The 12008-nt window shown below is 44.5% G+C and overlaps 1 protein-coding gene across 5 annotated transcripts in view; it reads right to left on the bottom strand.

The window, feature by feature from the left end:
- The window catches only part of EPHA7 (EPH receptor A7), a 170104-nt gene extending 159922 nt beyond the window's left edge, over positions 1 to 10182 (bottom strand). For 3 of the 5 annotated variants that reach the window (XM_041769615.1, XM_041769630.1, XM_041769641.1), the window contains exons 1-3: positions 9742 to 10181; positions 5061 to 5125; positions 793 to 1462 (exon numbers count right to left, since the gene is read on the bottom strand). In XM_041769615.1, coding sequence (XP_041625549.1) covers positions 793 to 1462; positions 5061 to 5125; positions 9742 to 9838 — 832 coding nt within the window. In that variant the 5' untranslated portion in view covers positions 9839 to 10181. Of the gene's footprint in view, positions 1 to 792; positions 1463 to 5060; positions 5126 to 9741 lie in introns of all 5 variants that reach the window. The other 2 variants (XM_041769621.1, XM_041769634.1) reach the window with 1 other exon arrangement.
- Between the last annotated feature and the right edge of the window lie 1826 nt (positions 10183 to 12008).

Here is a 12008-nt window from a genome sequence, read left to right as displayed (position 1 = left end):
TACTGGGCAATTATAATGACTACAAAATACTATATAAGAAAAAAATCCTGTTTTGCCAAATAAAGGAAAAGTTTCACTAATTCGTATGCTCTTATTGTTTTAAAACATAGGGAATGTCCAACTGATGTATTAGAATAACTAAAGCTTTGCTTTGGCCCACTTCCACAAAAAAGGTGGTCCACGATAACATGACTTATCAGAAAAGCATTCATTTTATTATTTAGTGCAGAAAAGAAAGATGGCTTTGGCAGAAGTAACCTCAGAGATTTATCAAGTGGAATTTGATGATTTTTGTACCAAAGTTTTAGTAGTTATTAAGAAAATTCTGAAAGTTTAGAAATATATTTTAATGTGCCCTGTCCAGAGAGCTCTTGTTAGCAGACCCCTGAAATCTCCTTTTTTTGTGTGATTTACAAGTCCAGAGAATACAGATTTCACAATAGGAGGAATCCCCTATCACTGAATCCTGATTAATATCACACCTCACTCTGCTCACTCTTCTTTCTTAATCTCGTGGACCAAGGTGCAACTGTCAACTTCTAGGTCAAACATAGGGCAAATTAAATCTTAGTAGCAAACCTCATTATTGCCAATATTCATTGTATATCATTCATGCAGTTATCACTGTGGAGAAACTTTGAGAGTTCAACAGTGACTTCGCTTAAGATCGGCTGGATCGGAATGCTGGGGTAGCACAGACTTGCTTGTTAAAATAACTATCATTACTCAGTATATCTGATATTGAAACAGAAAAAAATGCAAAGTGGAATTTTAATAGCACATATTACTTACGTTCACAAGTGTCCCCTTTTTGCTGGTAGCCTGCTTTGCAGATACACTTTCCAATGGGCACTAACCATTCTCCTTCTGCACTGCAGTGCATCCTGGGGGAGTTTTCCGCCTCTTCCTCTGCACTGCTGACACATGTCCCTCGAACCTCGACTAAAGAGGAAAATTCTGAACCAGTCACTGTATCTGGAAAGATAGCTAAATTCTCAATAATGGACCAGCACTTCTTGTAGTATACTTTGACAGAAACCAAAGCTATGCAAGCCCCTACATCCTGAAAGGCAAGATAGAATCCCTTTTTGGACAAAGGTCCAATCTCTCTCACCTCAGTGTTAAGCTTCATCTTTCTTTCACCAAGGTCACCTTGGGTAAAACTTTCATCGGCAGCAATGGTGTCTATTTTTACATAGAGATTTTCTCTTATATTCCTGCCAGTGTCGTAGTCTGTTTCATAATAGTACAAATTAAAGGTTTCCTTGCAAGTTCCCAGGACTCCAGGAAGACTGTTACAATCCCTCAGGGTAAATTTCAATTCTACAAAAATCCTTTGTGCGTTGCCTTTCGAAATCCAGTTAGTCCGCAGCCAGTTGTTCTGGTTGGGTTCCATGACCTGGCACACCTGGTACGTTCGTATTGGGGTGTAGTTCTCATCCAAACCACTGATTTCTTCCCACTGTAAAATTTTTTTTAAAAGGCTATCAGTCAATCAGCAAAGAATAAATAATAAATAAAAAACATTTGTATTTTGAAAGTACATGAGGAACCTTTAGTAGCACAAATAATTATCTTTGAAGGAGTTAGGTAGATTCCTACCGTGGCCAACACTGTCACCTGAGAATACAGGGCTCTTAGCTCAGCTTCATCCTGGTAGCGGGACATCATTCAGGTTGCTTGTATCGTTTGCACATACAATAAATATTTCATTTTGTTTAATGTCTGTTTGCTAGTGTATTAGTGTTTCTTTTTACATGTTTGCTTATGTCTATAGTCTCCACTGAGATTATAACTTTTATAGACTAAGCGCACAACACATCGCTTAAATTACCATTTAATGCATATGCATATGGACACATGGCAGAATTTTTGATAACTCAGTTGACATTTTAAGTGTTGATGTTCAACTTAGAGCACCTAAAAAACAAGGGAAGAAAATGCCAAGAGTCCTCTGAAATGCAAAAGCATTCCACAACATGTTGATATTCATAATGCGAAATCTTTTACCATCTTTTCAAAATTAGATATAAGGGAGCAACATTTTACAGAGTTCGTTATTTATTGCAGTGTTATATATAATACTGTACATAAGCCACAAAACTATAAATAAGTAGTTATAAAAGCATGATTCATCTTTATAAATAAATTGCTTTCAATAGACAATCAAATGTACATGGCAAATCAGCATGCTGGATCATATTTCAGTAATAAGCTTTTTGACAGGAAAAATATCACATGTTTAAAAATGTCCATTCACATGCTGATGCAATATATACTATAGCAAACATATATTTTCATAAAAAGGGAAAATAATAAGTTTAGCAGAACTTGCAACAATTAAAAGACTATTAAGCCATGTATAATAATATCTATACTGCTCATTAGCAAATAAATTGATTTCACCTAAAATAGTCCTAGAAGTCTAAAATAACAGTTGATTATGTCCTTTCTTACCCATATTACAAAATTTCCCACTTTATATTTAGGCTATCTTAATAGTGAAATCATCATCCACTTGTATTCATTTCCCCAAAATAAAATGCCAAATATGAAAATATGTTCGTATTCAATTCAAAAATCATACAGCATGTAATATTTAAACCATTGTTTCAAGAAAAGCAGATAGGAAAATAAACTAGTAAGCCTGTGGCAATGAGTTTTATTTGTAAAACTTGATTAGAGAATCAATTTATTAAAATACTTTAAAATATTAATATCTACTTTTAAAATTGTTTTTTAGAAAACTGACAAATTAGCAAAATACTATCATTCAGAAATCTCTTGTATGACATTATATATTTGCTACAATTTTATTATATATATCAAAATTCCTCAAATGCAGCAAAGAACCCTTTATCATGTGCAGGTTTCATTCAACACAACTTGAGTTTGTGACTAGTTAATGGTGTGCATATTTCCCTTTGTCTCAGTTAGCTGCTTGTTATAATCTGTCTGAATGGCACTTAGCCAAATATAACCAAATTCATCCATTTGGATGCGTAGATTTTAGTCTCTTAATTAGATCGAAATTATTAAAAGTAAAACTAATAATGATATCTACCAAGAAATCAAAAGCTCTAAAGAAAAATGTGCTCTTTTTAACAATTCCCCAGCCTGAAGAATCCAAGGCTAATTATTATAAAGGCATATCTCAGGATTTCCTTTTTCTAACTTCAAGAACGGTCGTGTTACTTTGTTTTACGTATGAAAAATCAATTTCACTACTTATGAAACCCAGTTAATTTTTATTTTTATTTAAAAAATTTATTCCTGTGGGAAAAATTTCAAGACAACTATAGTATAGATCACAAATACTGAGACTACACAAATGCATTTAACACAACTTTTGTTTTATTATCTCACTTTTCTAAGAGATTGCAATCATTTCTAGAAATGACATCATTAGGAAAGAAGCCTTAATTCAGATACTATGCTTTTATAGTATACTTCTAAAAATGTTTTCTAGAAACATTATCTTAATAACACTTTATTACCTGCAAGATATTTAATCACATGAAAGTCAATCCATTTCATATATAAAAAAAATTCTGCGATCAACATTTCCTAATATTATCTGTTGATTCCTCCAAATATGTAGGGTTAACTGTTAAGATATTTGGACTGATAAAAAATGCCCATTTGAGTCAAAGATAACATAGACAGTCATAATTTATCATTTTGCGGATTACATTGATGAAATACTACAATCACTACAATCCTGTATCAGTTTACTTCTCCTTAGAGAGAGATAAAAACTATCCTCTACCTCCATTTGTTTTAATTGACGGATGGTAGAAAATAGTCTACATCTGTCACTGGTAAGAAAGATGTTTCTTTTTAATTGTGAATGTCTTCCTGAAATGTGTATTATTTTACTCATGGAAACTATTCCACTTACGAGAAAAGTATGACATTCTTACCTTAAGCCCAGAACACTTTTTATTATTAATCTGTAAAATACTTGTCATTTTTTCATAATTCAATCTGACCTATACAGATAACTACAATATGATCTTCAGCAATCTCAAATATTAATTGAATAAAAAAAAATCTCAATATTTTAAGCAGACTTGCATTGTTCACATTTTGCATTATTAAACTGACTTCCAGTTCGTGACATATTGATTTTATGCCCTTCTTATACTAAAAAAAATCCCTTTCAGACTTTCCTTCTTCTCTTTGCAAAATGTGTTATACTTTTTATATCCTCACTTATGCTTCTTACTGTAAGGAAGATCAACTTAAGTAACAATGAGATATACACTCTCCTTTCTCAGAGCCCCTTTCTTCATAAGGATAAAGTATGTGCCCTCTCTCACAATTAAAATAAGACCTAAAGTCAAAGACATTGAACTACATTTAAGTAAGTGATATACCTTTCCTGACATGTGAAATGTAATGGTCAGAATTATCTTTACTTATATTTTCATAAATTTTTATTGGGCAGCTTTTACTCATATCTATTATGGTAGGTTTTTAATATGTACATGTCCTGCCATCGTTTCTGATTAACAACAGCAGATAACACATGATAAAAACTTGGAGAATCCAAATAATATTTTACAGCAAATTCCATGCCAAAATATTGAGCATACTGCACTTTCAGTTACCTTTTAAAGTGTATTTTGAATGATGCTAAAACTGTTTTTAAAAGAGGAAACATATCACATACTGTTTTAAAGAACTACATACAACCTACCTAGTGATTATACTAAGAAGTATAAAGCAACTAAAGAGGTTTAAGTGAGTTTGTTCCCTGTAATTAGTTAGCATTTATAGCCTGGAAACTGAGGTATGATTCCTCTCACAATAAGAACTCAAAAGATTATGGTTATAGAGACTTTTTTAAAATCCATTTCCCCAAGTACTAAGTATACCCTCTCTTAACTCAAAGAACTCAATGTCTCATTATAACACAACAAAATGTTGAATGAGACATTTGGAATTAAAACAGTTTAAATAAGAAGAATGTGAATAATTCCATAGGGGAAGGGAGGAGGTTGTATTTCTTACTTTCAAAAATAAAAGGTGATTTTTCTATGAGGAGAAGCACTTACCCCATTGGGGGGAGAGGAAATCCATTCCAACTCTGTTTGTTGTGCTTTAGAATCCAGCAGTAGTACTGAAAAAGAAAGTTTTAGTTCCAAATGTTACATGAAATATGTAAACATATCTGTAAAAGTTATTAATGTGAATCCAATTTTTATAAAATTATCACTTTATGATCTAAGATATGTAAACAGCTATCTATGTAAATGAATGATGAAATGAATACCCACCTGCTACAAGTATATCCCCCTTTCTTAGGGAGAAAAGATGTCAAAATACCATATGATTTTTGATATTTTTTAATTAAATAAGTTCAAAAGCTGAAAAATAGCAGGAAAGTAACATAAGAAAAAGATTCGTGGTATATTGATTCTATATAATTATATATTGTAAAGAATTTTATAAAGCATTGAGCACTCCAAATTTTGTCAGATATAACAACATGAACATAACAAAATGTAATTCTGTATTAGTCCTCGGCTAATCATTAATTTGTAATATTGTGCCAAAAGTATCTCCTAGCACCTTTTGAGAATTGAAGTTTATTATTTAAAAACTTTTCCATACAGTATCTTCTCTTAAGCCAAAACGACTACAATAGAAAATTTTATCAGACAATGTCATCATGAGAAAAGTAAATTGCCCATTTTTTTTTACAAGATATATTTCTGGGTTAGTCAAACATCTGTTTTCAATATTTCTATTTTTTAAAATTTCCAAATATTTCAAAGCATTAGCTAATTCTCAAAATGATATATTTAAACTCTGACTTGACTTTGTTCCCGACTTGATTTTTTAAAAACGGTTGTATTCCACTTTTATGCTATCAAAAAGCATAAATAATTCATTTAAATGTATATAAATGTAACAAATGTTCCGGATAGTAATAAGACAACGTATTCAAATGTTATACATTAATGTAGATCATACCTCCAATTCAATACACTTTATTGCTTTTTAAGACAGTTACTCTCCTAAAGCAATCTCTGTGCTCAAACTGATTAAGAGTTTTTATCCTTTAAAAATATTCCTGACCCTACAGCGTTCTAACAAATGGATCAATTTGTCCAGAAATAATAGTGGATGTATGTCCAATCTCGTAATTATGCTTAACATCAACCTCAACAAAGATGTCAAAATCTGGGTTTAAACAAAATATACGCTTATATGAACTTTTAAATAATCACTAGAGGAAAAAAAAAGTGTATTTAAAAGGTAATGGAAATGTGTTACGCTAAGAAAACAAAGGAATGCATTGATTATGTGTTCAGCTCCTTCACACCAGTCAAGGTTATTCTCTGCAACTGAAAACACATGGATAAAGGGACACTTTTTTTGCAAAGATGTTTCACACTTAAGACTCTTGGGAAGCCCAGGAAAGCACAAACCTCGGTCACAAGCACTTGCTGATAAGGGGGCGGGGTGGGGGGGGGGGACACACTTTCAAAACACCAACTTGTATCTGGCCCTGGGAACACCGCTAAATCGTCGGGTTAGTGAATTTATGTAAAGGGATGTTTGAAGTTTATTTTGTTTTCGTCCTCAACCACACAGACGAAGCACAACGAAACAACGTGGGATCTGGGCCCCTTTTGGGGTGATTTATCATCACTCCTATTATTTTTGTCTCCTGCACTGGCTGGAGACAAGTGGATTTTAAACCCCGGTGACCTTCGGGTCATTCTGGAGTGAAACGAGGGACGTGATGATTGTTTACTGCCGCCCTGCAACCCTCCGCGCGGCCCGGGGGGGGGGCGGGTGCAGGGGCCGCGGAGCGCGGGCGACGCCGAACCAGCAAAGGGGGAAACAGGCCGAAGCGGACGCGGCCCCGGGGCGCTCAGGCGGGGCAGCTCCGGGGCGCTCAGGAGGGGCAGCCCCGGGGCGCTCAGGCGGGGCAGCTCCGGGGCGCTCAGGCGGGGCAGCCCCGGGGCGCTCAGGCGGGGCAGCTCCGGGGCGCTCAGCCGGGGCAGCTCCGGGGCGCTCAGCCGGGGCTCCCGCCGTCCGCTCTCGGCGCGCGCTTCTGCCTGCCCGCGCGGGGCTCCCCCACCTCCACGCCCACCGAGGCGCAGCCCCGCGCCCCCCAGGGCTTGGGGCGCCCAGGCCGAGGCCTCGGGACCCCGCGCCCCGCCGCGCGGGGTAAGGGCTACGGGGCAGGGTGCGGGGCGCGCGGCTGCCGAGCCTGCGGGGCCGGGGCGGGGCGGGGCGGGGCCCCCGGCGGGGCGGGGCGGGGCCGGGGCTGCCAGACGGGCGCGCCCGCCGCGCCGAGCATCCATCACGCCCCCGCCGGCCCGGCCGCTCCGGGGGGCCGTGGCGCCCAAGCTCCAGAAGGGGCCGGGAGGAGGCGACAGGCTTTCGGGAAGCGTCTCCTCGGAGGGAGCGGCGGCGGCGGCGGCGGCATTTACGAAGACGAGAAACAGCAGCTGCACTTCGCCTCCAAGCGTCAGGCTCGGACTTTGACACGCGCTCCCCGGAGCCAGAACTGACCTCCCGAGAGAGAACGCGCGGGAGCAAAGTGCAGGGAGGAGGCCCCCCCTCATCTTCCCCCGTGCAGCCCGCGCCCCCCACCCCCCGCCCCCGCCCCCGCCCCGGGGAGGCCTGGCCGGCACCTGCGCGAGGCGTTTCCCAGCGCGCGCCCCGGGTCCCGCTCGCTCGCCCCGGAACCGCGGCTCGGGACCTCGCCCCCCCGCCCACCTCTGAAGCATCTCACTTCTGCACTGAAAGAATTCAGCCTCCTAGAACCAGAATCCTCTCCGCGTATCCTGCACGCGCCAGGGAAGAGCGAGCGAGCGAGCGAGCGAGGCGTCCAGGCTGCGGGAGCCTCTCCCCCTAGTGCCGCAGTTGTTTATAGCTCAGACTCCTGCCGGCTCCGCGCGAGCCTGCGCGCCCCGCTCCGCCGCAGCGGTGCAAACTTTTCCGGGGGTCCCGCTCTTGCGGAGCGGTCGGTGCAAGGCTCCGGGATCGAATGCTCCTAATCGCTAACGCTATGCGAGGAGCAAAGCGTGCACTTTGGCGTGGAGGGCTGTGTGTTTCGGGCAGACGTCGGTGCACACGCTACCGCCTAACCGACAGCTCGGAGTCGTGCTTTTTCTCCGAAAATTTCTCTGAATGGGTTCGGCGTCAGCACCGGTTGCAGATGTGGAAACGCGGGGAGTGGGGGGGGGGGGGAGGGAGTGTCAGAAGGTCAGGCTGGCTCAAGAAGTAGGACAGGGCGTTGGGTTGGGGGGAGTGTGGTTTGAGTGAAAGAAGAGGGGTGCACGAAAGGAATGCAAAAAAAAAAAAAAGAAAAGAAAAAAAGCAGCACTGAATCACTAAGTTTTCAGGGCAACCTGAAGCGAGAACCGGTATGGATCGCAGCCCCCCTCCCACCCACCCCCGCCCCGCATCACCACCGTGACCTATATCTGATAGCAGGTTCCTCCCGCCTCCGGGAACAATTCAGCATCAGTATTGTGCTGCTAAACCCCGGGAAACCAACCTTAGGTGTTCAGTCTGGAAGGCAAGGTGCGGGGAGCCGGGCGCGCGGGGGGCGGGGGGTGATGGGGATGGTGACATTGCTCAACAAGCAAGACCTTTCCATTGAGAGGATTTATTTTTCCCCAGCTCCGACTACAGGCACCGAAAGGTATTTTACCTTGTCAGTGGTTCAAAGGAGAAGAAACAATGATGATGATGATGATGACCATGTATACTAAGGCGTTGTGTGGCCGCGCACACGAAACCGGCTCCCTCCATCCCGAACCAGCCTTCAGGGTCCGGGTCCTCCGCAAGGTCTGACCAGTCGGGACAAAACTGCCCGCCGGGCAGCTGCTGGGGGACTTGAAGTGGCCCGGGCGGCACCTCGTTGTGGGTTCCGCGGCCCCAGCCCCCCCCCCCCGCGCGTCCCCCTCCCCCGCCTCCCGGGCCGGCCGAGCCCCGCGGCTCCGGGACCCACGCGCGGCGCGCGCTGATCGGGGCTCGCCCGGCTCGCTCGCTCGCTCCACCTCCACCTCCACCTCCACCTCCACCTCCACCTCCACCTCCACCTCCACCGCCGCCGCGTTATTGTTCCGCGCCGGCGGCCGAGCGCCCACCGCAGGCCCGCGCCGCCGCCTCCCACGCAGGGAGCGCCCCATTAGTCACCCGAGCGTTCGGGGCCCACGCGAGTCACGGCCCCGCCGGGAGGGCTCGGGCGCCGGCGGGCTGGCCCGGACTCGAGACGCGGCGCTCGCTCCCCCGCCGCGACCAACTCCGGCCGCAGCTCGCCCCGCCGGAGGCGAACACCGAGAGGAGGAGGAGAGGGGGGAGGCGGCGGCGGAGGAGAGGGCCCGCGCGGAGACCTGCCCCGCCCGCGCTCCGAGGGAACCGGCCCGCCGGGGAGGGTGATGCCCGCGGCAGCCCACCCCGCCCCGCCGCCCCCCGCCGCTGCTCACGCCCTCCGCACTGCCCGCGCCCGAAGCCCGCTCCCGTCGGGCGGGCGGCCCCGGGCCCCGGGCCCCGGGCCCCGGGCTCCGGGCTCCGGGCTCCGGGCCGAAGGCGCTTCGGAGCAGCCCAGCTCGCCGGGAGCCGCGGGAGCCGCGGGAGCCGCGGGAGCGGGGAGGGGGCGGGGAGCCGGCGGGGGAGGGTCGCCCGAGCCCCGCGGACCCGGCGGCCCGAGCAGGTAGACCGCTAAATAAATAAGTCAGAACAAACTTTGCTTTCCCATCACCTTACCTTCCTTGGCAGCCTGCGCCTCCCCGGTGTGTGCAAAGCGGAGCAGCCAGATGTAGCATAAAATAATCCACGAAGGGTGCCGAGTTTGAAAAACCATGGTGCATGAGCAGGTTTTATTTTAGGTTTCAGTTGAGTCGCAGCTTTTTTCAAAAAAAAAAAAAAAAATGCTGTTTGCTCCGAAGTGGGTTCTTTTGTATTGCGCTTTTCGCATCGAATTCCCCTGCTCGATCTCCGGCCGGCTGCTCCACGTTTAGCTTGCTTGCTTGCTTGCCTTTTTTTTTTTTTTTTTTTTTTTTTTTTTTTAATTTTTTTTTCTCCCCCCGCCCCTCCTGTTCGTTCGCACCGTGTTTGCTGCCTGCAAGTCTCCGACTGCAGACCGGCCGCTTGCTCCACACTCCAATAATATCAATTAGGGGGGAGGGGGCGGGGCTCCGAGCCGAGAGCCTCCGCCACTCGGGCTGATTGGCAGGCGCACCGGCCTGCCAGGCGGCGATTCCCAGGGCCGAGGGGCGGGGCCCGGGGAAAAGGCCGCCCCGGCCGCGGGGGCGGGCCTGGCGGCGCCGGCCAATCGGCGGCGAGCGGAGTCAGGTTGCGGGTCCAGGATTCCCTCCAGGTTCTGAGCTTCCAGCTTTCGCTGTAGATGCTCGCAAAGGGAGGACGCGGGTGGCAGCCGCGGTGCGTGCTGCTGCGGGCGCTCGGCTTTTAGCGACCGCAGCTCGCGTGCAGCGGAATCAATCCGAGGATAAGGCTCCCAGCTTAGAGCCCTGTGTATGTACATGTAACGGTTCTCCTCGTGGTCTTTTAGGAACCAGAGGCAGTGCCAGCCACCTCTCAGCTACCAAGCACGGAACCAGGAAAGTGAAATACGCTGTGTCTTTGAGTAGAGTGCCTTCTACTTTTTTTTTTTTTTCTTTTTTTTTTTTTACTCAAAACCTCCGCGAGTCGGGTAACTTTGTTCTTTTCATTTCTTGAAAGGTTTCCACTTTTCCTGTTTCTGTTACTCCACAGCAGTCAGCTCTAGGCACCACCCCGCACAGACCCTGGAAGAAGAAAAGTATCCAAGTGTATTATGTTCAAACAATGTTTCCAAGAGTTTGCAACAAGCTCTGGCAAAAGAAACAGAGGAAAAGGGAGTGGAGAAAGGAAGTCTTTTGTTTTAGGTGCCCTCTTCACCCTCTCCCCCCCCCCCCCGCCCTATCATCTCACAATAGTTTGTGGGGTGAAGTAGGACTCTAAGAACGTGTAGAAGGTTCCATGTCACATTTCTTATATGTTTTAATGTTTTTTGAGGTGTTCCTTGGATTGCCCCATTTTGAATGTTTCCCATTTCGTTGCGTGAATTACACTTAGTTTTAAAGAATGTTACCACGCGTTGAATTCATAAGGCAAGACCTCTTTAGCAAATCGATACATTCCAATAATTAGCCAATTATATAATTACTATTACTCAATCTTTCAAGGGAAACTGAGAATAAAAAGTATAACCTACATCTCCAGTTGAATTCATCCAATTAAAATAGCAAGGGCGACTGCGTAGAGAAATCCGTTTACCGTTAGGCAGTTTCGGACACGTTGCAATTCAAGAAGTGAGTAATGTAATAAGAGGAAGAACTTGAAAACCTTAATTGCCAAATCACCAATTTCAAAGGTCACAGCAGAGTAACTTGATCACATGTTTAAGATGAGCTCTGTGTTCTTGTCTCATATTTCTTCCTTTAAAAAAAAAATCTGCCATTCATTCATGATTTGCCTTTATTTATGATAAGCACAAAGTTTGATCTTGCCTAAAACTCCAAACTTTTCCTTCCCTTTCTATATAGAAATATAAAGTAAATTGAGTTGTTTCTGGTATTTGTAGCCAAGAACTCTCAGAGATGACAGATCCCTGGATTTTAAGTTGTATTTTATGGTAAATTGTCTCCTGTAGTTTTAACTTGCCTAATGCAATTACAAAGAAGAAAGAAATGAAATTTCCTTCCCTAGCCTCTCTTTGCTTCTGTAGTTTATTTCTTAAATGTTACTTGTTCCTAGCCATTATGCCTATTAAATATTTCAGAAATTTTGTCTAAAAGCATCTTAAGTGCCCTTAAAAGGATGCATAGAAAATGTAAACTGCTTAATAGATTAACCTTGAAAAGAGACCCCCCCCCCCCCCCCCGGAAAAAAATGTAGAGTGTACTTGTTACAGAGAAAATCAAGTGGTATTTACACAAACAAATGCTTTAGAGTAAAAAATTGTAAGGCAAAACATAATTAAAAACATAAAT

This window comes from Vulpes lagopus, chromosome 1, assembly GCF_018345385.1.
Source record: "Vulpes lagopus strain Blue_001 chromosome 1, ASM1834538v1, whole genome shotgun sequence".
NCBI lineage: Eukaryota > Metazoa > Chordata > Mammalia > Carnivora > Canidae > Vulpes > Vulpes lagopus.
This window is presented reverse-complemented; position numbering and strand designations above follow the sequence as displayed.